This window comes from Centropristis striata, chromosome 14 (assembly GCF_030273125.1).
Source record: "Centropristis striata isolate RG_2023a ecotype Rhode Island chromosome 14, C.striata_1.0, whole genome shotgun sequence".
In the NCBI taxonomy this organism is placed as follows: domain Eukaryota; kingdom Metazoa; phylum Chordata; class Actinopteri; order Perciformes; family Serranidae; genus Centropristis; species Centropristis striata.
The window spans coordinates 15,906,279-15,933,744 of record NC_081530.1 but is presented as its reverse complement, the minus strand read 5'-3'; the positions used below and the strand labels follow the sequence as shown (position 1 = coordinate 15,933,744).

The 27,466-nt window shown below is 37.7% G+C and overlaps 2 protein-coding genes and 1 long non-coding RNA gene across 8 annotated transcripts; all 3 read right to left on the bottom strand.

The window, feature by feature from the left end:
- Window positions 1–449: 449 nt before the first annotated feature.
- LOC131985434 (uncharacterized) lies at window positions 450–1,568 on the bottom strand. Its single transcript, XR_009395632.1, has 2 exons — window positions 1,270–1,568; window positions 450–1,117 (listed from the first exon to the last, which is right to left on the bottom strand). It is a non-coding gene; the product is annotated as an uncharacterized LOC131985434 (long non-coding RNA).
- An 11,416-nt stretch (window positions 1,569–12,984) lies between these two features.
- grna.2 (granulin a, tandem duplicate 2) lies at window positions 12,985–16,822 on the bottom strand. Of its 2 annotated transcripts, XR_009395590.1 has the most exons (7): window positions 16,722–16,822; window positions 16,299–16,448; window positions 15,897–16,193; window positions 14,503–14,676; window positions 13,759–13,902; window positions 13,309–13,504; window positions 12,985–13,263 (listed from the first exon to the last, which is right to left on the bottom strand). XR_009395590.1 is itself a non-coding variant. In XM_059349692.1 (6 exons), the coding sequence occupies exons 2-6, from the start codon at window positions 16,446–16,448 to the stop codon at window positions 13,376–13,378; spliced, it is 894 nt and encodes a 297-aa protein (XP_059205675.1). In that variant the 5' UTR covers window positions 16,722–16,822; the 3' UTR covers window positions 12,985–13,375. The 2 variants fall into 2 exon arrangements, 1 of the variants encoding a protein (XP_059205675.1); XM_059349692.1 differs by having other exon boundaries at window positions 12,985–13,504.
- Window positions 16,823–17,940: 1,118 nt separating this feature from the next.
- fam133b (family with sequence similarity 133 member B) lies at window positions 17,941–25,002 on the bottom strand. Of its 5 annotated transcripts, none has more exons than XM_059349695.1 (11): window positions 24,552–24,825; window positions 23,210–23,307; window positions 21,914–21,992; window positions 21,645–21,764; window positions 21,517–21,549; window positions 21,271–21,342; window positions 20,811–20,909; window positions 20,596–20,637; window positions 20,392–20,481; window positions 18,895–18,948; window positions 17,941–18,674 (listed from the first exon to the last, which is right to left on the bottom strand). In XM_059349695.1, exons 1-11 carry the CDS (start codon window positions 24,573–24,575, stop codon window positions 18,579–18,581), a joined length of 807 nt encoding a protein of 268 aa, XP_059205678.1. In that variant the 5' UTR covers window positions 24,576–24,825; the 3' UTR covers window positions 17,941–18,578. The 5 variants fall into 5 exon arrangements, 3 of the variants coding, with proteins under 3 accessions (XP_059205678.1, XP_059205676.1, XP_059205677.1); XM_059349693.1 differs by having other exon boundaries at window positions 20,389–20,481; window positions 24,552–24,817; XM_059349694.1 differs by having other exon boundaries at window positions 20,389–20,481; window positions 20,596–20,634; window positions 24,552–24,807.
- Window positions 25,003–27,466: the final 2,464 nt, after the last annotated feature.

Sequence of the window (27,466 nt, the reverse complement as noted above, 5' to 3'; positions counted from 1 at the left end):
ATCATTCATACCGCTTCTAAATTATGCTTTTCATTAGTGTAGTATACTGCCCTACAAAGCCTAACTGCAGTAACAAAGGCTAAAACTGCTTTAAAGTTTTTTTAAACATTGTTTAACTGGCCAGCCAAATAGGTCATAGGTAGGTAAGTGATATGACACTTATTTGTACACATATTGATGATGTCATTATTATGCCCTGAAATAATGACGATTTATTTGACCTTTGACCCCATAAATGTAGTTACTGCACTCACACTTTGTTTTGAGTGAATAAACTTTATAATATTTTAGACTTAATGTTATAAAGTAATGTTATATTTTAGTCTTAATATAATTTTATCCCACTTCTTTACTTCATCCCTATCTAGAAAATAATTTCCCTATCAAATAAACTTATAATTTCTATTATTCTTATATTTACCATTCAACACAATTAAGAAATACAAGGCTACACTGTATCACAGTCAAATGTGTTTATTATAATACGTGTATGACTAAATTAAATTACACATTTAAAAAAAAAAACAGATATATCATATCAGATATTACTGTACATGATTCCAACTTCTTAATTCACAACAACAAATTACAATTAAAAAAAAATAAATTAAAAACAGATTATTATCATAAATATGGAAATACATTTACATATAAGTTAGTCCTGTACATTTGTTTAAGCTATTCAATTCAGTTCAAGATGGCCTCGAACATCTTGACAGTGCATCTCAGCTCACTCTTCATCTTCAGCACTTTAGGCAAGACTTTCACAGAACACCTGACGGTTTGGTTGCATCAGTGGGCAGAGTTTTGACAGGATGTCTGCCTTCTTCTGCCTCCCAACCCCCTTGATTACAGGCCTCAGTTGTTTGAATTCTCTGAAAGCACTGTGAAATCCTCCTGATCGTGAAAGAGTTTCACCCACATGTTACTTGATCCTCTTCTAAACTGGATATCTGCCATCTCTGCTAGATGAGGTGCATTCTTGAGCTTCGTCACAGAGTGCCCTGTGTAGCATACCCTCCGAAAGATGGTGGACCCGACTGATGGTTTTCACAATGTTTATTTCCATACAAGCTCCTTATTAAATCCGTAAATCAAGGTGAAACCAACGTGAGAACTGTAGTACAGAAAATAAAGAAAATACAGTTCCATTCCGTTCCCACTACTGTATACACAAAGCAATACACAACAACAGCAGGTATGCAAAGTTAGTTTAGCATAGCTTTCCAACACAAAAATAAATATGACCATAAACACTAAACACTCCACCTTGTGCCTCCTCGGGGGGTTGCTATTACAGTCAGCCTTCGCCGTTTTATTCTTGTGTTACCGTCACGGCTTTATTTTCCCTTTTACTGCCTTTACCGTCAGCTCGTACCGCTGTCAATTGCTTGTTTTTTTACCGCAAGACACAATACCGCCAGGAAGTAGGAAGAGAGTTAGCGATCCTTCAAAACAAAAGCTCATTACTAACATTAGCTCAAAAACGAACAATAGCACATAAAAAAACAGATGAATTGCATTTTTACCATACATTTAAATCATAAATAATATTTTTATACCCAAATCATGTTAGAATGTATTTTAAACACACTTTTTAATGACTTTTTAAGATTAAACCCATACAACAAAGACAAGCTGCCCTCTAGTGAACAAAACGAGAAACAGCATTTCACAAAACCAAAAAGTGGTTTGTTACACCTTGCTTTCCATGCACGGATGTCCTCACTTTGCAGTTCCACCACATTCACTTTTGCAGAGTTAAAGGAGGCACCAATTCTTATTCTGTGCTGTGCAGTTGACCATCCACCAGACAAGACAGCAGTCTTCACCCCTGGCATTCGGGGGAGCATGATGACTTTCTGGAGGTCCACGCTGCAGATCGACAGGTTGTCATTTTGTTCTTTTACTGCATCAAGCTTGTAGTGATGCCATCCTCTTGCTGCTCTCTCCTTGTGGCCCTCCCACTTCTTGCGGGCTGAGCAGTCTGGAGTGGGGTCCTTGTTGGCAGCCTGGTGTTGGGTATTCACACGGAGCCCATGCTGGAGACTCTGCTCACACTGCTCCTCTCCCAAATTTGTGAAGCTTTTCTGTATGTTTCATATGAACAGTGGGCGTTTGAAGCAAATTGCTTGTACATCAGCTGCACAGTTACATTACTTGGGAGGGATCTTCGATTGGGGGCATGTTCTCTTCGATAATGGCTAATGGTTAGATTAAATTATTCAATGTGTTGGTAAACTGGGGACAAATTTATTTTATTGGAAGGGACGTGTCTTCGTCTGTGCTCTTTTGGGGGTATCAAGCTTGATGGGAAGCTGTTTCCGATGACTGTTTCAATAAGCCGTCATTTTTTGGATGGTATCCCAAAGTTTTGAGGAAAAAGGTCTTGCATACCATTTGTTTATGACCCAGGTCATTGGTGAGTTGATAAATGAATGACTTCTTGCATCTGCTGGGACCACCAAATGTGACACATACAATCTGCCATTGAGAGACCATGGTGAAAATAAATGACCTCTTCTTTGGATAGGTCATGTCAAAGTAAGTGGCATGCACTGTCTTACTCCTTTCTTCTCTTCCTCCGACATGGGTTACATGGTGATGTAGTGGTTAGCAACTACTCACAACAAGTGGGTCGCCGGTTCGCCTCCCGCCTGCGACTCTTCTGTGTGGAGTGTGGAGAACATGCAAGTTCTCCCGGTGTCAGCATGGGTTCTTACCGGGTACTCCGGCTTCCAAAAACATGCACTTAGGTTTAATTTGACTCTAAATTGCCCGTAGGTGTGATAGGCTGGGATAGACTCCAGTGACCCGCGATGCAGATAAGCTGTTAATGGTAATGAATTAACTTCCTCCAACATGTTAGGTGGGGTTTCTGTCTCAGGATTATAGGAATTGATCTTGATGTGCTCATCAGGCACATGCTCAAATTCAGCTTCAAGGGCTGCATGCAGTTGATCCAAGGTCTGGTTGGCTTGGGGAGTTTTCTTTGGAGACTGCAACGAAAGAATAAATATTAAATTATTATTACCATAATTAAGATTATGATTAGTATAATAATAATTATTATGATACTAATTATTATACGTATAATAATTATTATTATTATTATTATTAGTAGTAGTAGTAGTAGTAGTAGTAGTAGTAGCAGCAGTATTTTTATTTTATTTTTTTTACAACAAGTGGACTTCAGGGCAACATCTTTATTATTGCTTTTTTTTTGCAATAATGCACATTACATTATTTGAGTTAGCTGCCAATAATTTATTTGTAATGGTGTTTTAATTGTGTGTGTTTTTAGCTGCTCCAAGAAAGCTTAAATCTCTCTTAAACCAGCCAATATATCTAATATCAACCTGTCTTGGGATGCACTGCATTGACGGTGTGTGATTTCTAACCAATAGGTGGCGTTAGAGAGTCTGCAAACACACTACTCAACTCAACTTAACTATATTTATATAGCAGCTTTCATACAAATACGCAGCCTAAATTCACAACGTGACAGATACCCTGGTATAACCGGCTACTCATTTGATGCTGGGCAGTTTATCACATTACTGGCATTAAAATGTCAGTAAACGTGTTGGGATATTAACGTTATTAAAATGGCAACATATGGGTAATATTTCTGCCAGACAATGTGGTGGAATATATAAAGGAAATGAAGACGCTGTACATGTTATCAGACAAAGCCAGATCACTCTCTTGACTTAAACCCCTGAAGTCCAGGAGATTTTGGTTCAAATTTGTCGACTTCCTATGCATTCATTTCTGTCTCTGTTTAGCATCTTTCAGTCTGTCCTTACATCACATGCATGGCTCCTTTTTCTCCACACAAACTTGGCTATCAGTCAGATTTTTCATTTTATTTTAATTAACAAAGTATAAAGCTGCCAGGAACCGAAAATACAAACAAAAGACACAGGTGTCTTTTGAAATGTACCGTTTCTTTTTACCATTTATACACACAAAAACAGCAGAAAAAATTATAAATAATAAAACTACAAAACAGTCTATTTGCATGTAAATTAAAAACAATAATAGTTTTCATTTCCCAGAAAGAATATTCACATTTTAAAAATGGTCTAGAAACATAAATGGCACTTTCAACTGGCTTTCTCAGCTTGTCTACATATCATGTATAAATAAAGTTATTACTGTAAATAAAACGTGTATTTTCAATAAATAGATAGACTCCAGAGGGTTAATACGTGAAGCCTTTGTGTTTTTAATATCTATTTTTCTGACGCTGGCTGGATAAACTTTTTGATGTGAAGGACAAAACCTAGATGAGACGGCATCATTGATGATGTGAAGTAATAGAGGATAATGTTACAGCTTTCGGAGCAGGCAAACTAACGCTAGTGTTAGAATAATCTCTTATTCTGTCTCTGTTGACGCAGGGTCACTATCTATGCATGCGTAATTCACTAACTGTGCATTTATAGATTAATCATGCAAGCTGCTTTGCTACAATGCTCATGTGCTAATATTGTTTTTAAACTATGAATAAACTAAATATATTTACTATAGATACATTTACTCCATCTGCTTAAACTTTCTCTTCCCTACTTAGAGTAAGATTCTATTATCACAAAAAGATTTATTTTATATTTTATTTGTTTGTTGCAAAATCTGTGTCTCCAGTAATATCTATGCAGGTCATATCAAGACAGGAGTTTGTGTTTTGAAAGTTTGCTACAAGTCAGGTCACGGACATGGTGTGCTAAGCCAGGGGTAGGCAACCTGTGGCTCTGGAGCCTCATGTGGCTATTCAGGCCGTCTGCAGTGGCTCCCTGTGGCTGTGACAAAAAAATTATACAAAATAAAATGTATTTTCTATTTCTTTACATTTTAATTTTCATTGATTGTTGGTGTAGGCCCAAAGCAATCTGTATTCTTCAATTATAAAAAATGTGTTGCTTATATACAGCATTACATTTTATGTTATTTTTACATTATAGTCAACTAAAATGTGCACCATAGCTTCAGAAAGTCTACGGCTCGGCATCTTAACCCCTAAATTTTGCCAGCATGAAGTCTAGTTTTTAGTTTCCCTTCGATTCCAAATCTCCTAAGATATTTATACAGTGTCCAGCCTCTCATTTGCACTTAGATCCTGGGTGCATTCTGATGAAATCATACAAATAAAATGCTCATTATGACCTATTAGTTTTCTTGGTAAGGTAATTTAGACTCAGTAGGCTGGTTCATCTTCATTGTAAGGCTCACAATAAGCTTTGCGGCTCCATTACGATATTTTTTTGGCCAACAATGGCTCTTTAATTAGTAAAGGTTGCAGACCCCTGTGCTGAGCAGAAGAGATATCCGTCTTCTCTGCTTGGTGACATGACGTGTCCACATATTGATTAAACTGACAAATCAGCGGATCAACCTACATTTTTTTTAGTAAAACCTCTGTTAGGCTATAAAACTGGGTTTAGGGAAATTAGACTGTGTCCAGACTTCATGAACTGACTAGCCTATGTGTTGTCAGGGAAGTGTAGTTTGAACCCAGAGACTCTGTAACTGCACATTTATTGACGTATTGTAATAAAGTAAAGTTAAACTGAGAACTCGGACGTCTCCTGCTCATCATTCCCCATCAAACGATCGGCGCAGAGAAATAGGTGAGGATTTTGTGTTGGAGTTGCAGATAATTTCATTTTAAAGGTTTCCTCAATACATTTCTCAACACTAGCTAAACACCAGAACACCACCTGTCAGTCATATAAAGCTGATGATGACAGCTGTTGTTTTATAATGTGATTGTGATCGTTATTTAGGCCTACCATATTCTGGGTATTTTATTTTTAATGCCATCTCCACCATCCTCTTTCCTCTGGGCAGTGCCATCTCAAACACATGTATTGTGTAAGGTAAGGGCTCAAAGTAAGAAGATAGATAGTATCCTCCAGTAGTCAGTAAATCCATTTACTGCGGTCTGCTTTGGTTTTATGTTGGATTTTGTAGTTCCTGCAATTTATATATCATTATCTCTCGGAAATAAAGCAACATTGAAATCTAAAACTTTGTCACGAGATAAAACAGACATCAAGGAGTTAATTTTTAGTTATAACTCAATTTCGACCAAAAATGTAGTTACTGCAGTTAGGCTTTGGAGGGCAGTATAGTATAGTTTTCCACTGTCTGCAGTCTTGATAAGACAAGACAAGATAAGACTTGTGAATGTTCAAACAAATTTGCACAAGATTACAAATACAAAATGAAAGTATTGTTATAAGTATAACAATATAACATATTAAGCTATAGTACTAAAAAACACAGAAATATGTATAGTGGTGTTAGGTTCAGTTTCCTTTCAGCTAGACTTACTCCCCGCCACACAAAAATAATTAAAATGGTAACTGAGCAACAGTATATTCAGTTAAAACAGAGTTTTTTTTACAAGGTTAAATTCTGCAGCATTTTGAGTCCTGCCCTCTTAAATTGCTATTCTTATGGCAGATAGTTTATACTTGGCAGACCAGACCACTTTTGTCCTAATTTGATGCTGTTCAAACATCAAAAGTGCAGATCTTACCACAGCTTTAGTTTCAACCTTTGAGAAAAACTGAACACATTCCTTCTTCAGCATTGAAATCCTTCTCAGGTTACCTTTGAGATCTTTCCTGGTCCTTATCTGGTATAAGGCTGGTTATATCCAAGTTTTTTACACCAAATATATTTGGTTTATTTCTAAAAATGCTGAGATAAAGTTTTCTTACATTTTCTTAAGAAATCCTCTTCTTTAATTTAATTTGAAATATGTATTAAAGTAATGGCAAAGCTGTCACAGTGCACAGACTTCAGTCTTCAGTCTGTTTTGGCATGTTCCTATGCTCCTGATAGTGGGGCAGATAAGCAAACCAATTGTGCTTTTCATAACTAAAACATGAAAATTTCAGCATTTAATCTACATACCCAAACATTTTTTTTCAGACGTGGAGGCTGTTTGTATTTGTCCTCTGGTGACCTTGAGAGGTCGTTGACCTCAGTATTGCATTTTTTTTTTTTTCATTTTTTGCCCCATCACTCTGCATTATAACCATGTATATCTTTGCCAAAATTGCAACTTTGTTCTAATAAAGATACTTTTCCTGTAACAAATTTTTGTTTGAAGCCTCAATTTGGCACAATTTAAGAATCTTACTTTGCAGAGGTTCTGTGCACTCTATGTGTAATAAGAGGATATAAATGAAACTAATTGATTTTTACCACTTTTATGCCTGCAAAAAGGTAAACAAAATCACAATTTAACAGCCTGAAATGTGTTGCCTAGTATGCTGAAATGCCTCCACGTCTAAAAAAAATAAACCTTAAGCAAGTTTCATACTGCAGTCACAAAATGCACAATATATTAGCTTATCCGCTGCACTATGAGGGGATCTGAGTGTACCATCTTTTGCATGACAGGGCGGAGGGGTCGCAGTTATATCCATACGTACAGCAGTGCTAACCATTTGCACACCATTTGACCTAAACAAGAACAAATCTTGATGTTAGAAAATACAGTATTGACAAGTAAATTACATTTTGTCATTTAGCAGACGCTTTTATCCAAAGCGACTTACAAGGGAAAAAAAGGGGGACAAACAAGGTATAGTGCGATAAGAGCCATTAGTGCAGCAATGCAAGTGCTAGTGAGTAGAGTAGATTTGTCGTGGTGCTAGTAGAGAAGATGCTCTCTGAAGAGCTGGGTCTTCAGGAGTTTTTTAAATGTAGAGAGGGACGCCCCTGCTCTGGTAGGAACTGGTAGTGCGTTCCACCAACAGGGAACAAGAAATGCAAAAAGTTTAGATTGCCTTGGGCGAACAGGTGGCAGAGCCGTTACAGGGTAAAGGGGATATGTAGGTGATTTTGTAGGTTTATGGTCAAAACAAGGACATACAAACTTAATTGCATCAATTTAGGGTGTTTATGATGTGAACAGACATTTTCTAATTATGGTGATTATTTAATGTTATGCATTACACCAGCTATATACAGTTGTCTAAGCACTTTTGCCAAATTGTTTAGTTTCTGATCGCTGCATCATTACGTCATGATGATTAACATTTCATGCACAATCCATACCAGTGGGTACGGACAGCAGTTCCAACTGCCTGTTGGTCCTTTGCAGCAAGTCGTTCCTGCTGAGCAGAAAAACGTATCATCACAGCGAATGACTCCAACCTCATTGATGTTGCTACTGGCTTCTGTCAGAGCTGTCATTGGTGTCTGCAAAAGGTAAACACAAACTGTGTTTGTGCCTTAATAATTATAATTTTGTTATTTATAACAAATGTATTATTATTAAAACAATAATAATTGTTAAAATAATTATAATAGACACAATTCTAATTATTATAACATTAATAAGAATAATTAGAATATAAAATTATATTTTGTAATGTAATTTAGATGCTTTGAAGCGTGTGCGCATGCGCGAGCTTGCCGCAACGCTCGCTCCCTTATGCTGTGACGTATGTGTGGAATGTGACGTATGTGTGGAATGTCATTCAGACGCTTTGATGTGTTCACGATCAAAGCGCTCACTGGAATGCCTGCTGTGATGTCATTTGTGATGTCATATGAGACAGAGGGCTTACTCTATAATAGGTTTCCAGAAACGAATTAGTTTCAATCACTTTCCACTGGGACTTAAGACCACACAGACACAGAATCACAGTTAGAAGAATCACACACAAGTTCACAATTTAGACAGTTTCAAACCCAAAAGTGAAAGCAATTGTTCTTCGCCATGGACCAATCCGAGATGACCAACACTGCAATTGTCACACGGGAGTCTGTTCTGCCGATAGTGAACAAATATTTTGAGAGAATCTCCCAAACACAGTGGAGTTTGTTAGCTGCAGAGACCTTGGACTCAGACACACAAGCTATACTGAGTGACATGCTGACTGAAATTGTACAGTCAGTCTCTGCAGTGATCCTGAAAATGATTCTACCCATTTTTCAGGACAACACTTCCGAGGGTCCATCTCCAAATGATATCCCTGCGTATTTGGAGAATTTCAGACTAGGAGATTCCCTCTCTAATAGCTTTGCTTCTGCTCTTCAGGTAACACAAGAGCAATGTGAGAGTGCTGAAGAGCTCACAGAGATGGTTGAGAGTGAAGTTGCTGCAAAGGTACACTCTGCTCTATCTCTGGCCTGCTACACCATTGTTTGGCCAAAAGGGCCTGCCATTTTTGTCACTGGCTCCTTGTCCAACACAGCATCTCTTCATGGCATGGTGACTCATGCTGTCAAATGTCTGAAAAGACTTTTAGGGAAGGTGAGCAGCCAGTGCCTGGGACTGTTTAGTAGGGGGAAAGCGCCCGAGTATTTCCTAGAAAGAAGCTCTGAATCTCCCGTACCTATGCTTGTAATAGCAGAGGCAGAGAGATGTGATTCAGCTCAGAGTGTAAAATCTAGAATCTCTGTTCCCTCTGCGACTCAGGCTGTGACTGAAATCCTCCTCAAATGGTCTGGTGAGACAACAGATATCGAACAAGAGGAGGAAAATGTCAGTGCCTCTCTGGATGCTCATTTTGCAGCAACAGATATAGTCCGGACAATAAATAATGACCTTCATTACACAGATGATGGACCCTCTCCCTGCGGCAGTGAGAAAAGTACCTCTGTGAAGCCTCATTTTAACATGGGGTTAATCATTAATAAGGTGAAAGATTTTTTTCAGTCTTCAAAAGTTGAGACCGTTAGCCAAAAAGTGAAAAACTCTGGCTTTTTGAAGTTCGCTCAACGGCAATTTGAAAAAATGAAGACAGAGCTCCGGGCCACATACACAGAAGAAGACCAATGCTCCATTGTTAGATTGCCATCACATCCAGGTTCCCCCCGGTCTAAATCTACACAAGATACATACATTGATCAACCTTGGTATGAATCTTTGCCAGGAGTTCCAGAGTCTCCCAGGTGCAAATCCGAGCTCAGCAATCTGACCAAAAACAGTGAATTACGTACTGTGACAAGGCAGCAGTTGGCTGAAATAGATTTTGAGACCATCAAAGGTGATGTTGACTGCTTGTTTAACAACTTGAATCGGTCAGCAGGTGACAGCCAAACTGTGGAAGTTGTAAGTAGCGAGGTCAGGAAGTTCTCAAAGGAACTGACTGATAAAATGTACGAGCAACTGATGGCTGGCATGACATATCAGATTCCCAGAGTTCAAACAGGAAGATGTCTCTCTGACTCTGTCATCTCTGTGGTCAGGAGGAGCGTGGATGCTAGTGGTTTCTACTTTTCTCCTGAAGTTCTTTACGCCATCACAGAGGACACGGTGGGAAAGTATTTGCAGCAGGTGCTTCTCTGGTTGGTAAAGGTAAGATCAGAAGAAGCGTGTCACAGCGACAAAGTATCTGGTGCAGTCAATGACATCCATGACCTAGTGACAAGAATGGTGACCCCACAGCCAGAAGAAAACAAGGGTAAGGAAGAGGCGTCCCCTGAAGCCATCGGCAGACAGACCACAACACCCTCGTGTTCAAGTCTGACAGAAAGCACTGAGCTTTCCTCACAGAGAAGCTCAGGGTCAGTAAAAAAGACAAAGGAGCCGCGAGAAAAACATATATCACCTCGCAGCCAAAAATCTGTTTCCAGCCGCAGTAATAGTGACCGCTCTCAGCATGTCAGGCGCCATGTTGACAGTCAGGTTTTGATTTCACGCAAAAGGAAGTCTTCACCAGCTCCTGGCCGCTCTCCTGCAGCATCTTATGCCAGTAAGATGAGCCGTTCAGGAAAGTCAGATGAGGTACTCTTTTCAACGAATACCTCATCTGAATCAGAGAGCTTCATCACTGCTCTGCTCAGGAGGATTCTTATGAAAGCCCCTTGGAGAAGCAGAACCTCAGTGACGATGGCAGAAATCCAGACTGTGGTCAAACGTCTGTCAGAGAAGGTCGAGGAGGAAGAGGACATGCCAAGATGTTCTGTCAGGACAACCCCAGAGGGCATGAAACAATTCAACAAGGTTGTGATGAAAGACCTTGAAAAGGAGTTTGGCTCTCAAAAGGACATACTGGAGGCTGCAACTGCATCGGACGATGCATCGTTTGATGAGGCTGTTTTAAGCAGTCTGAAAATCCGGCTGATTTCCCTTCAAAGTCCAGCCCCGGAGTCCAAAGTTGCTCGTTTTTTTTCCGCCGTTGGAAATTATTTAGCGAAGCCCTTCCAGTGTTTCAAGTCGTGCAGCTGCATTGACTAAATGAACATCACTGTCCCCTACCCCCTGCCCCTGCTTCTTCTAACACCTTGAAGCATCCTGCATTCATCTTGATGGAAACAATTTAATAGGTTCAATATCACACCTTCTATCTCACATGATTTAGGTCAGATGAGGTAGAGGGTAGTGATTTTATCATCATTACAATACCTATGAAAATTCTTTCCTTCAACATGAGTGCCATTAAAGAACTTTCTCACAGTGGGCATTTGGACTTATAATAGCAGCTGTTCCATTTAGGTGTGTTGGTAAGCCACATCTATATCGAAACAGTTGCATTTGTGTCAAAATGTCCACTGTGAGAAACGTCAAGACATAGGGTTTACTCCAGGTGCTCCGGTTTCTTCCCAGTTTTCACATTTTTTAAAAAACAAGGCAGCACAGTGTTTACATGTGGTTTTCTCTGGGTTGCTCCAGTTTCTCCAGGATTTTGTGTCACAACAAAACAAAAAAAGACCCACAGAGGTGCAGTGTTAAAACTGTGTGTCTGGTGAGGCTTGTTATGACCACGAGCTTAGAGTTTACTCCAGTTGCTCCAGTTCCCTCAAAATTTTTTGATTCACAACAAAAAAAAACAAGGAAGCACAGTGTTTAACACTGCTATTGCATGATGGGTACGGTTTACATGTGGTTTTCTCTGGGTTGCTCCAGTTTCTCCAGGATTTTGTGTCACAACAAAACAAAAAAAGTCCCACAGAGGTGTAGTGTCAAAATTGTGTGTCTGGTGTTTGGAACACCACACATCTTTAAGACAGCTATCTTACTCCATACTGGTGAGGCTATGACCACCAGCTGCCTGATCATGTTTTGCAGCTATTGGCACTTCAGCTGCTTACTAAGGTTATAATAGTTTTGGATTTTTCATTACTTTTAGATATAATTTTGTTCTGAATTTTTGTTTTCAAATTCAGTTAGTTGTAATGCTAGTTTTTATTAGGTTTTTTTATGCTTAGTTTTAGTTTAAGTTAGTTAGTTAGTTAGTTAGTTAGTTAGTTACAAAAAAATAACAATGATAAAAAACAAAACCTAAGTAACTCTGCCAGGGTGTCTCTTTTGAGTCACTTTTGCCGGTCCCAAGCCCGGATAAAGGAGGAGGGTTGGAATTGTTACAGTAAAAGAAAAATAAGAATCAATTACAATTAAATTATCAAATATTCAAATTAGGTGATGAAGTCACTGGCATCACCTTGTGAGCTGCATTTAGGCTTCCAACATCACGAAGATTATCCTTCTGAAAAACACTTAAGGATCAGAAACGTGTTTGCCACAGAGCTTATGTTCTATAATGATCCAAAGCCCAATGCAGAAATCCCATTGGCAAATTCTCAATAGACCCTGTGGCAATTCTAACTTCTTCTCATAATTTTGCTTGCTCTCTTTTATTACATGAGGTGATCTTTTGTCTGATGGAATTAATTAGAAGACATGAAGTGCATTCGCCACTCTAAACTCCTCAGTAGGTGCCCAGTCATCTTCTCTGCATAAAAGAGAATAGGTATGAGAGATCAACCTTATCAACACCTGACTCATTAGCATTAACTGTATACCACTGTCTCTGAAATTATGAACAATTCATTACAGCAATAGTTCATTGTTTATATACAGTATACTGCTCAACTAAGAGAACTACTACAAATCTTAACAATAATAATAATAATAATCATAGTAATAATATCGATTTGGTGAGTGGTTTATAGCCCAGTGACATTATTTTCAAGCAGCATGAGAATAGAAATCAACATTTCACACTCACATTTGATTTATTTTTTTATTAAAAGAAGAGTTAATATGCGTAAAAGTGTTTATACGTATTACATTTTAAGATTTATTTTAAATGAGTTGTTGGTCAAACTATCATGAGACTTTTAAAATTATCTAATGATATGCTGCAGTAGATGCAAACTTTTGCATGAAATCTTGCTAAGCTTGTTAATTAAAATGAGTGTTTACATCCCATCCAACCGATACACCATACAGTACCAATCATCTAAAATTAGATTCACCATGGATAACAGAAATAATCTTTAGAGGTTCTAAGCACATTCACTCAGTCAACTGTCATCTGATGATGATGCATTGTAAGATTTCATCTGAAATATGTATTAAAGTAATGGCAAAGCTGTCACAGTGCACAGACTTCAGTCTTCAGTCTGTTTTGGCATGTTCCTGTGCTCCTGAGGGGATCTGAGTGTACCATCTTCTGCATGACAGGGCGGAGGGGCCGCAGTTATATCCATACTGACAGCAGTGCTTACCATCTGTACAACATTGGCCCTAAATCAGAACAAATCTTGATGTTAGAAAATTCAGTATTGACAAGTAAAATACAGCCGTAAAAGGGATATGCAGGTGATTTTGTAGGTTTATGGTCAAACAACGACATACAAACTTAGTTGCATCAGTTTAGATTATATGTTATGCATTACACCAGCTATATACAGTTGTCTAAGCACTTTTGCCAAATTGTTTAGTTTCTGATCGCTGCATCATTACTTCATGATGATTAATATTTCATGCACAATACATACCAGTGGGTACGGACAGCAGTTCCAACTGCCTGTGGACCCTTTGCAGCAAGTTGTTCCTGCTGAGCAGAAAAACTTATCATCACAGCGAATGACTCCAACCTCATTGATGTTGCTACTGGCTTCTGTCAGAGCTGTCATTGGCGTCTGCAAAAGGTAAACACAAATTGACCATTATACCCTGGCTATGATCTAAATATTTAATCATAAATACATATCTATTGTTATATAAGATAACTACTTATACGTAATAGATTTTTAAAGCCCCTAAAACTGGACTTTTAATGATAGGAATTTCCTGATCACACATTTAAAACAAACCAAATAACAGTCAAAGTAAAACCTGCAATTGTTTTGGCCACTAGGCGACAAACCAAAAAAAAGTAAAGTTGCAGGCTGTAAAACCAAACAATTACCTAAAAGACACTAAAGCACTTCGTGGAGCTAAATGATGCATACTTCTCTGTAGGTTTGTGAAGGGATGTCTTTCACATACAGTACATGTAGTTGTATAAGTCCTTTTTAAAATAAAAGTATAGAGTACAGCATATATTTCAATGTAGCAAATAAGATTTTAATTTATCACGAGTGAAAGAAACAGTGGAAAAAGACCAAAATGCAAAAGAAAACAGCTCAAAACAACTCATGTAAAACCATAAGTAATGAGCTGATTGAGAAAATAGGATTTATACACCAAAATGTATACACCAAATACAGAAAAGGCACATTTATTGTGATATGTCTTACCTCTTGCAAGCTGCTTTTGTCCTCCGTAGATGAAATGTGAGAGGCAGGGACTGAAGGCATGTTTTGTTTGGGGGTGAAAGGATATATCAGACCTCTCCTCACGCAGCGTGTATAAGTGAAGTCACAGTCAAACCCGTATGGACAACAGTGATAGCCGTCCAGACAACACCTTCCCTACGAGTTACAACAAGTAACAAGTTAATTATTGTCATATTTACAGCAATTACAGAGAAGCAGCCGTTGGCAATAAAGTTCTTGGCTTCCTCTACAATGCTTAAACAAATACATATAGCAAGAAAAACATGCAGGTAAAAGCGAGAATTAATGAAATTAGAAGCAGATGTTAAAATATTGGGATAAATATAACATACACACATTTTATCCATAGAGTAGAACCAATATTTAAGAAAAAAAACTGAATTGTGAGCATGGTTACCCAACCATGCTCACAATTCAGTAGTAACAGATTACATGAAATCAGGATTATGTCATTTAGATTACAAAAAAGGTATACTTGGCCCAGAGTACATTTGAACAAAATGTGCAATTACATTAGAGTTACATTGTGAAAGGTAGTTACTCCTCTCAGTTTGCCGGTTTTGTTAATGGTGACTTATGTGACAAATATTTGTTTTGCTGATGATTTATGATTGACTTTTTTCCTCCCATTTTATTTACACGGAAAATGGAACGTGAAGATTTCGAGTAAGTACTCCTCTTGCTTTAAAAAAGCCAAGGCCGGGGCGTTCCCGGTGGCACACCTGGTAGAGCACGTACTGCAGAGGCCCAGTCCCTTGTACGCGGGCGGCCCGGGTTCGAATCCGGCTCGGAGCCCTATCAATAAAGCTACAAAATGCCAAAAAAAAAAAATCTTAAAAAAAAAAAAAAAAAAAAAAAAGCCAAGGCCTCCATGTGGCCTTTGTTTAAACAGCAACAAAAACTTTCATTAAGGAAACACTATCCAACAGTTTGTAGAATACAGACAGTAAATTTGGAGTTTGTACCAGTTCTTGTTTTATAACTGTCGTTTTATCTGAGCAACTGACATGCTGATTATGCAAAATGTGTTTTATTTGCACTAAAAATGTTTAGAGGTGCAATATTTCCAATATTTAATTTTGAAGTAATATAAAAGGATTCAGATTAGATTATATTGTAACCCCAAAGGATCACATTACTAATAACAAAACATTCAATGTAATTTATATTCAGTGGCTGACTACATTTCAAATAAATCTCACCCAACACTGATGTGATTGTGTAATAATTACAGGAAAGTCGTTTGGATGGAAATTCAAGTTTTGACTTGTCAAGTCAACAGAAAAAAATTGCATCATATACTTACTGCACAATATACATTATCTTATTGCACAAGAGTATGTGGGTCAACTCACAAGATTGTATGGGCAACAGTACCAGCCCCCTGCCGGGTGTCTGCAGCAGGTAGTGCCATCTGGACATGACCAGTAGTTGTCACAATGGACAACTGTGCTCCTTATTTGGTCTGGGACGTTGTTGTTTTCAAGCTCCTGCGGGGGAGATACAGGTAGAACAGGAGTGAGTGGTTCCTGTGCAGGCTCCTTCTTCACCATGGGTATCTTCATCCACAGCTCTTTCTCACACATCTGGGTTAGCGCATTACAGCGGTACCCTGAGGGGCAGCAGTGGGCCAAGTCAGCGCAACACACAGCCTGAAGACACATAAACAGTGATTACGGGGGGGTTTCATGGGTTTTCCAGACCAAAATGTTAGTCTTAATAACCACAGGTTTAAGATGTACTAACAAGTGACTTACTTTTGGATATGGACAGCAGCTATATCCATGTCTAGTCATACAGCAGGTGGCGAAATCAGAACACATGTTCCCATCAGGACATGTGATGGAGCAGGATGTAAGCCCCCACACAAAAACTCCCACTGTCAACCACAGAGTGAACTTCATCATCTGTAAAGAAAAACAATAATATAAATATATACACTGTATATTTGAATCATTTAAATATGATACATTATCTGCATATTAAGTTCATGAGTCAGATTTTGAGTCATGTGAAACTTCTTCTTTGTTCACTTGCTGTTGCAGTTACTTTTAGTTTTGTTTTTTCCTTTGACTAAAAACAACCTCACTAAACAGCTATAGTAAGTAGACACTGTGTGAAGTATTATAATGACAGTTAAGAATCTGATACAAATTAAGTTTTTTTCTTTTACAGCTTACCGTTTTTGCAAGTGAAGCGATTCAAAGGCTTCCTGTCTCACTGAGCTGAGCTGAGGTTCACTTCAGGGGAAGTGAACCTCAGCTGCAGCACTCTTTATATGGCAGGCCGGGCCCTCCCACTGAACAAAATATAGAGACCAAACTTTATAACACGCCCTCTGTGTCCTGTGGCCATACTTGGATGTTAAAAGTTGGGTTTGAGTAATCATTGTATGAGGCTGCAAACTCCAACACACCCCAGTGATTAAACAAGGAAGACTTCACATGCTCACATTAACCTTTGATACCAAAACATCACAAGACCTGCCCATAAAACCTCAAAAGTGTTGATGCTACATGGAATAGGGTTTAGTAAGTATTATAAATGTTTCACACTTTACTCTGAGTCTTTTAACATCACAGTGGATGATGAGTACATTTACACAAGTACACACACCAAAACATATTATTTTCTTCTACTTTCTACTTTCAAAGATATATTTTATACCTGCTGTACTTGTTTCTCTATTACACTACACAGCTTTGAAAAGATTTTTTATATAAAACAATGATCAAACTTTGGTTATTTTGCTCAAGTTTTTTGCAACAGATAAAGTTTGCAGGGTTTTTTTTAGTTAGTTCACTGTCAGGTCAGAAATACTTGAACCAGATGAGTCAAAAGGGAAGCACAAGGGTTTTTAATTGACTATTATAACTGTGTTTCAGTAATTTATGGGGTTTTTTTTATATGGATTTTATTGTTATAGTCTAATTGTTGTAATTATGGGGTTTGTACTTTGTGTGCTTCAAAACTATAACAAATAAAGTTATTGATTTACATGTGAAACCATACATGTAAGTTGGTTTACTGGTTGATAGTCATTAAACAAGACAAATGGGTCTCCAACCCTCTCCTACTGCTGACACCACAAAAAGATTTTTTAAATTATATGTCCCTGTAATATTTAGGAAGGGTTGCCTTTTAAATGTGTGAATTTGTAAAAATGAATTGCAGTAGCTGAAGTAAAACGGTGGTGTTTTTACAGTACAGGGGACCACAGCTTCAAGTTTTAAGGAAGTGAGAGTGTGGGAGCAGTTTGTAATAAATACAAGGCAGGGAAATCACGAAAGGACACTCAGTGGTAAAATGGATGATTGATGGACCATATCTGTAATCTGTATAAACATACACATCCAAAATAAGAGTCTCACGATTAAGGTTGTCACAGAGTAACACCAATAAAGGCTAAAACAATACTTTATTAATGAATTCCCATTGTTTATACATGTACACTGCAGTGTTGCAATTATGTAACGGAACAATTATCCCTTGTATAAATGTTGGCTGTGCAGCTCACATTTCGCATCATAAGTCCAACTTCAATATGAGGCTGGCGAAGACATCAGGTCGTCGGGTCTACATGCACGAAGCAGGCACTAGCATGACAGCCTCAACTAGCAACTAGAAATGCAAGAAGTCAGGTATGAAGCAGAGAGAGCGACTCCGAGAGGGTCAGCATACTGAAGGTGAAACAAGTGCCAGTCACACTGAAATCTCCAAGATGAGGGCGGAGAGAAAAAAATATGAGGAATCCACTTCAGCCCCGTTGTTGAGTGTAAATCAAAGAAGAATTATCTACAAAAAGCATGGTGAGAAGAATCAACAGAAGATATGTACCGGTAGTTGCCACTTAGAGGAAGGGGGTGTCCTCCCTCAATTCCACTTCACACACAGAACCTCAGCCTTACAAGTCTGTGGGTTTCTTGTTGATGCTGATGACCAAAAAACTGGATGAGAAGAGTTTTTAGAGGTCAAAGGCAAAAGTAACTCTACTTGTGAACTGCCAGGAGGATGAGAGAACTGTAAAGCTACGGTTGTTAGTCGAGCTCTGAGTCTGACTGAGATGCTGCCTTCTTTTTCTTTTTTCTGCTGTGTTTCTTGTGCTTCTTTTTCCTCTTCTTCTTGGATTTGTCCTGTGAACACAGATCATTTGACATTTGTGTCCAAGTTTGCCAGAGTAGAGACTTAAATAGACACTGCTGTACCCCCAACAACTAATACATGCTTTGTATAAAAAGGAAATCTGGGTATGAAATCTTACGTACTTAATAAATTCATACATTCTTGACATTGGTCTTTGTTGATATAAATCTGCCACAACAACAAAAAAACTAAATATTATGATTCTCTTACTGTGATTTTCTCCTTTTCCTCGCTACTTCTCTTTTTCTTCTTGGCCTCTTCAGCCTGTGAGGGAAAAGTAAAGTAAGACCATGGAAAGAGGGAAGTATCAGGCAATTCTGAAAAGCCCATTTTATGCAACAATATTCTTACACAATTATGTTTCTACCGGCATTAATAACTGCACTTTGGATTACAACTGAAAATCTGTTTCAGAGCCAAATTGCTTTCTTCTTAACTTTTTATCCAAACTGGTTAGCATGCCCAATTTATGATAAGTTGCTGTGACAATTTCTCCTTTAACTTATGGCTTTACACCATTTGTTCACAAAACATGGGACAAAATCATAAACAATTTATTATCCCAAGAAAATGGGGAAAACGTAAAATCAACAAAAACATTTCTTTAAAACATTTACGGAACAAATGCAATTGGAAAACCTCATATGAAAAAAAAGACACCTTGTTCACTCTTTCCCAGTGTAGTTGTGCTCACTCTCTCATGATGCATGCACTCTGCAGTTAAAACAGTTAGAATGGTGAACTACATCTGAACAGAAAAGCCATCGACCTGATTGAGCCAACCTGAGGGCCATGCCCCTCCTGGCTTAGGTTGAATGAGGTAAAAAACAACAACAACAACAACAACAACAACAACAACAACAACAACAACAACCGTCAGCCGTATGTAAATAGGAGTTTTTAATTTAAATATCATTTATCAGACTCCCAATGAAGCGAGACAGACAGAAACCTTGCACATCTGGATGAGTGAAAGTGTGAGCGTGTGGACTGGGAGAACTGAAACTTGACTTTATTCACCAATGGTGTAATCTTACTGTATGGTTTAGCAGTTAGGCTTATAGAACTACAGACAGGGGTCTGTAGTGACGGTGACAGCCAGAGATGACTGTATGACCACAGTTTCATTTGAATGGCTCCAACTCAGAAGTCTGACTAGTGTAGACAAAAACAACACAGAAACAAAACAAAACCAACTAGCCAATCATTTGCAACCTACTGTCAGTTTGATGGAAATGTCTCAGACGATCACCAATAAACGTTTGATCAGCCAAAAGCAGACACTGGTACAACATTAAGTTCACTTATAATTGATTGTTGACCAAACAAAGCTTAAAGATCTAGTATCTTGTTGACTAGAACTACAAAATATCTAATGTCCCCCCTTAACCAAGTATTAGAATGAAGTTAACTAAATTTGATATAAGCTGAATAACATTTTATACTGGCATATTTTCATGTCAGCAGAAAAAGTATCAAGTATCATATGATTTCGTGATACTTGTGATCTTTTCCACAAATTTGAATTAAAAGAGGAACAAAGTGGTAAAAGAGGAATAAAGAAGATAGATTAAGTAGAACAGCTGGCAAACTTGAAGTAAAATGAAATGACACGTAACAGCTAGAAAGACGTGTCATGTATTCAGAGTTCTCTTGTAGATTCACAGTTATACATGTCTGTTACAATACAAGAATAATACTTACTACCTCCTCCCCCTCTGAGTCTGCAGAGGACTCTGAAGATGAGTCTCTATAACTTCGCTCTGCCTTCCTTTTTCTTTTACGGCTCCTGTCATCCTACCAGACACAAGATTTAGATTAGTTATAAATGCTTTATAACACACAGAAGAAGGGACTAGAAATGCTGTAATAAAAAATAGCATCAAATACAGATATATATAAATAAATTACCTTATCTTTGTCCCCATCTTCCTTGATTCTTTTCTTTTTCTTCTTGGGAAGAAAAACAACATTTAGATTAAACACTGGCATTAACACAACAACTTTGAAGTCAGTGTCGGACAGTGGTTTGTCTGTGAATTTTTAACACCAGAACCTGGTTTTTAGTAAAGTGTACAGAAACAAGTTAAGTCAACTGTGCTGTTAAAAGAAGAAAGAGGAAAAACCTTGCTTTCAGCATCAGATTCATCTTCTGAGCTGTCTGATGCTCTCCTGACTGATGACTTCTTCCTCTTCCGCTTTTTTTTCACGCTTTTCTTTTCATCCTGTACACACAAATAGAAATGCAATCAAACAGTGTTGTGCTGCATTTTGTGCAAGTCAGTTTTATGGAATTGTTGAGACAATATGCAGGATTGATTAGAAGATTTGGGTAAACTCTGTGCTGCTATTCTGTTGGGGTAATTGAACCGGTTTTGAATTATTGAAATCTTCACATTGGTCTTTTTTAAAACACAGGAAGCCTTTCTTAAAATGAACCAGTAACAACATCTTTAATAAAGTCTCCATTACAGGAGCAGCCTGCCTTTACATTTCAGCTGTTGGATTATGGGTCCAAACATGTTTTTTTTTTGTCTTTAGTGTTTGGCAATATCTAATACGAGATGTGTAAGTTTAATGACTTACCAGATCTTCAGATTCTGAGGAGGAGCTGCTGGAGGAATCAGAACTCGATGAGGAGGAGGAAGATGAAGAATGCTTGACCAAAACACAATGGAAGCAAGGTTCATTAGACTTGAGCTTATTCGCTTGTTTGGAAATTGGAACACAAAAAGAGACAATCTCAGTCTGCATGCAGGCAGTGTGTGTATGTGTGTGTGTGTCAGTACTGTGGCACAGCTGGCCAGCAGAATACTGGAGGTCTCTCCTCACCCTGCTGGATTTCTTCTTCTCTTTCTTTTTTTTCTAAACATAGGTGAAAAGTCAAAAGTCAGTCAAGATGATGATGATGATTTACGAGTGAGATAATTCAAATGTCTGTTGAAGGAGAGACAAAGTACCTCTTTTTTCTCTTTCTTCTCCTCTTTTTCCTTTTCTGTTGTCTTTTTGTCCTTCTCTTTGTCTTTTTCACTTGCGCCTAACAACTTCTCTCGGTTTTTGGCCAGTTCTTTCCTCCATTTCTGAAAACGGTAGCAACACGTGAAAAAAAATAAAAGTTAATCTTTGACAGTTTATTGCTAATTTGTTTCCCATATGCAGCGACAACTTCAGCCAAATATGAAACATAGTTTTGTCGTGCAGTCAAAATGCCTGTATAACACAAACATACCACGTTCATTTTGTCCTCAAAGTCAGCCAGGGCTCGAGAGCCCTTCTTCTTCTTCTCCAGCTGCTCCTTTAACTCTTCCCTGATGAAGAGACAACAAATCCGTTGTAACATAATTCATACTGAAAGCTTGTCAGCAGGCATTTGGAAGGATTACATCTGCCAAAACTGGAGAAAGCACAATATGTAGAAGAAATACTACTTCTTTAACATTCCTCCCAAGCAATGTCCAAACCTATCCTCCACTTTTTATCAGCGTGTATTTATATATTTACTGTAAGACAATGCATGACTCACTGATCCCTTGTTTCCAGCATTTGTTTGATGATTCACAATTCTTCCTGTTTTCCAAATAGTTGTAGTTATAATTAAATAAAATTAATTAAAAACCATTTGCTAATATCATAGTACCAGTCATGTATTTTATGATCCCTTTAATTTGTACTATTTTGAAAACATGTTGCTCTTTGAGTGATGGAAGTGGAATTTTCATAGTGGTTGTGAAGACCATCAGACAATAAATTCAATGTGCCCCCTTGTGGCTAAGAATAGAGTTAATTTAGGTTCAAACATGACATTTTACAAAATAAGATTTGAAGTATCCATGTAAAACACTGTCTAGGTGCAAAACAACTGGAAGATATTTCTCTGCAAAAAGTAGATTATTCATGGACAAGGCTTTTTTCTTGCTTTTCGAACAGTTTTGAATATTTCAGGGGGGTACCAATACATGTAACTACACAAGTTAAATCATTGGATGATGCAGTTGACAGCTGAATCTGCATAATTTATAATCCCCTACTTTACGTACATCAGAGGAACTCCCTCCTGCTCTCAATCTTCATGCTTGGTTGCTGCGAATCGACTGGGTAAAACATTCTTAAAAAAGATGACCCTGTCTGATTTTTGTTGCTTTGACATTAAATTTAAATAAGCCCATTTCACTCAAATTTTCAGTGTAGGAGAAACCTATGGAGCAATAAGTATTTTACACAGAGCTAAAAAGGACTAGTAACATTACATGAAACTGATTTTTTTAATCTATCGTAACCCATAAGACAAATGTGGGTTCTGGATGTCTGCAGGAAAAAAACATGGACTAGAAAACTGCAAACCCTCCCAGCACCAGCTTCTTAAAGGGCTACATTTCACCGTGACATTGATTGACATGGATGCAACATAAGACATAACTGGGACAATGCAGCTGTGAAAAATATGTTTTCCTCTTTTTTGTTAATAAGACAAGGAGCCAATTTTTATGTCAGGGCAGGTCAGTAAGGAGGTCTGCCCTTTACTCACCATGTTGGTCGAGGTCTGCTTAGATAATCCTGTATGGTTGGTCCAGCATTATTTGCCGGTCCCCTGGCTCGTGCAGCAGCAATAGGGTTAATGTAAGCCTTGAACACAAAACATTGGAAAGCATTTTATACAATAAAAGTGGACATTACTGAAATAGACACTGAGATTAACTAGTTAAATAAATATGCAACACATATTGAATATCCCCATTTTAACTTGCTAAAAATGTAAACAACACCTCTTCAAAACGGTTCAATCAAAAAATAAATGTACATTAACATTATAAGCTCACTGAAGAATATGAATTATTGCATGGCAGTTGAATTACAATACAACTAACAGTTTCAATGAAGTGAAATAAAGCTGTCAAAGACGTGTGCCTTATTTTTCTATCTACTAAACTGTCAGCAAACAGTTTTAATTGCCATATCAACATTAAACATGCAGACAATAGAGGGACCACCAGGGAATTCTATGTCATTTGGCAGCCATTTATTTCCTTTGCTGAAAGCATGGCAGCTACTAACATTTCTTTGTAACCCAAATGTATATATGTATCCGTTTTTGTGTTTTTGTTTGTTTTCTCTCTCCGTTGTGATTTCCTTTTTTATTTACCTAGTTTGTGTATGTGTTGGTGTCTGGATTTATTGAGATGTGCTTGGGGTCCAGTACTTGTGGGTGGGGGGCATTGGGAGTTTGATTGATTGGACAGGAACAAGACTTGATTGCCTCATGTGTGAATTGTATTTTCTTTGAAAAATTGGAAAAACAACAAAGACCTCGGTCAAAAAAAACATGCAGACAACACACACTACGTTAGCTAGAGAAAAGTGTGTGCTTCAATAATAACATCATTAACTTGGCATAAGCGAACAGCGTAAACCAAAAACACTGGACGAACGTTTACCCAAACTTGCTAATAGTTGAAAAGGTTGTTAGTGTTGTTTCAAGGCTACACGTAGACTCAAGAAGTAACGAAAAATACTGCGCAACATCACCACGTCAAGACATTGCCCCAAAATGTTATGAGCTACTAACGTTACAGTTAGCACTAGCAGGTTTGGTGCTGGTCGATTTGCGTTAGCTTCAACACGATGCACCAAAAATTCAAACATAAAAATGACAAATTGAATAAAAAAACTCATGTATTTCGAAGAAGACATTATAAGGCATGTCTTAAGGGACCAATTTGTAGGCCTTGCATAGGAATATCTAGCGGAGACATACAAAGCTATACGCTCTAACGCTAGCCTCTGCTTGTGTTTAGCCTAGTTATCTTGCCAAATGTAACAAGGGTATCAATGGACTCTCAGTATCACACGAATTGTGTCAACAAACTCACCACTCGATTGTCTCTCTTGCCCATGTCGAGTTACTAATGGGGGGAAATATCCAACAAAGAAAGCAACCATTGGTGCTACCTTGCTAACATTGAAGTAGCCACATCAGACTTAATGGAAGCCTCTTGGCGACTCTTCTTCTACTGCATGTTTTTTGGCAGTTGGCTCGGAAAACAACGAAATGGTGAAATACCGTCACCAACTGGTAGGGAGTGAATAAAATAAAATAAAATAAAATAAAATAAAATAAAATAAAATAAAATAAAATAAAATAAAATAAAATAAAAGTTGAGAAAAACAACAACACTATTTTTTATTAGTTTTCAAGTTTTACAATAAAAGGCGAACAAACAAAAGTAAACGTTAACATACATAAAGAATGCAGAGCAGAAGCCAAACCTTCATCCACACACCTATTCACACCAGGTAGATTTGCACACAAATGATATATGTATACATACATGCAGACATACATACACATGCATGCACACATGCATAACTAGACAACATGTACATACATATATTCTTATAAACACACACATATACATACTTATACATACATACACGTAAACATATACACATAATCATAATAAAGATAATTTGAATTTCTTGACCCTATTTTCAAGATGCTATAATGTTCACATATGGTTCCCACAATTTCTATAAATTCTTTCAACTTTCCTTTGGTAATGTAAGTCAGTCTTTCCAATCCGATGCACTCTGACAGAAGGGGCCTCCATGCTCTTCCAATTCAAGGCAATAGCTCTCCTGGCATGCAAAAGTCCGAAGTCCAACACTTTAGTCTGTTTCTTTGTATGTTTAAAAGTCCTTGGGATAAATTCCCAGTATACAAAGTTTTATACAGAAGGGAATCCTGAATCTAAACACCTCAGACATACAATTGATAACCTCATTCCAGAACAGAAAAGTTTAAATTGATTGACAAACATATGTTTAAAAACTATGATTACATTCTTTTTACATTTAGTTATTTAGCAGACGATTTTATCCAAAGCGACTTACAGAAAAGGGAAACAATCAAAAAGGAATAGTGCGATAAGAGGCGTTAGTGCCGCAGTAAGTGCTAGTGACGATTCTTTAAGGAGTAGAATTGTTGTGTGGTGCTAGAGAGAAGATGCTCTCTGAAGAGCTGGGTCTTCAGGAGTTTTTTAAAGGTAGAGAGCTGCTCTGGTTGGAACTGTTGGTGCGTTCCACCAACGGGGAACAACAAACACAACTCAGACTTCTGGTGTAATTACCTCATTAATTAAAAAAAAAAAGTCCCCCCCAAGTTCACGCATTATGCTTTGATTCCAGAAAACAGTCAGCCCTCTCCCACTGTGTTGAATCAAGGTGGTTCTTTTTTGGTGGCTTCTTCTGCACATTTATCCACCAATTATTCTCCTTTGATCCCAATAGGAGCTGGTGTCCAAAGACATACCCACCATTTGAATTCTGTTTGTTTGTTGTAACTATATAAATATGTAGTCTGCTGGTTTCTTCAATTCATATGCTTCTACACAGTGCATGTTACACATTCTATGATACCAAAAACAGTCAATTTATTTAAAATTAAAAAAAGTTCTTGTGATGGAAGTAAAAGTACATTGTTAATAAAATGCTGTGTGGCAGAATGCAAGTAGTATTATACAAATTACAACAGCAATTGTGTCACCTTTAATGTTCTCTGATTCCAAAAATGTATACCTACGCACCAACTAGAATGTTCATTAATTTGTCAATCACACTGAAATGAGTCAAAAACAACATTCACAAAAAAGCTGCTTTTTATTCAACTGGTGCAACACAATAATAAGACACCAATGCCTGCATTCATACATAAGTATAATGCCATGATTGTGTTGTTCCTAGTCGCCATTTCCATATGCTAAAAACAAATGTGACACAGGAACAAGTGTAATTTGAGTTATATGATGGATCAAGCTACGTTGGTTTTATAACAGTGAAACTTCTACAAGCTCAACAGTGGACTTCAGTTTATTGTTATTATGAGACTGAAATGTATAAAATGTATTAACAGTCATTTTAAATCTATTTAGAGCATTCATTGCATTGTATGCACCACTGACACCGGATGTGAGTCAAAATAGAAAATTCACACAGTGCTTATTAAAGCAGACAATTATACATGAATCTACATTGTGTTCGCCACCCAGCAATTAAAAGTTGCTGGCAAAAAAACATTTGATACAGGCAGTTAACTTCAGACAGTAATGACTACAGTAACATATATTTGATAAATAGGAATGACAGTAGACTATGATCAATGTCAAGATCGTGGAACAGCTTGAAAGAAAACCTGAAGGAGTTGTGATGTGGTCAGTTAGTAGCCCAGGGATGTGCAAACTGTGCCCGAAAGGTTCGGACGACCATAACAAGAACCTGAGAAAGTCAGAGAGTGTGTCTGTGTGTGTGTGCTAGCAGCACTACCTGTTAAGAAAACGTAAACCAGTGTTAAAATATGTTACTGTTCTGCAAGAACTACTACATAAAAAAATACAACTCTGCATAATTTGCTTTTTCCTTGCTGGTAAAAAAAGAAGAAAAAAAAGAGCTTGAATATAATTGGACATGACTGTAAAATAAAGCAAACAACAAAAAAAAAAATCTGTACACAAAATATTTGTGCATTATTTCATTAGCGAAAGCAAATGAAATTCAACAAGCACCCACAGAGCCCACCCAACAATTTTCAATAGACAAAATACTCTTTCCAAACAACATTCCACTGACCCTCGCTACTCTACATCTATCCATTTTTACGACATAACTATGGGCTGACGATGCACGTATCAAAAGTTTTCTATCATTACAGCGTGTACTTAGCACTCTATACCGTACAGTACCAATGCCTATCCTTTATACATTCCTTACATTGTCAAACTATTCTTACACA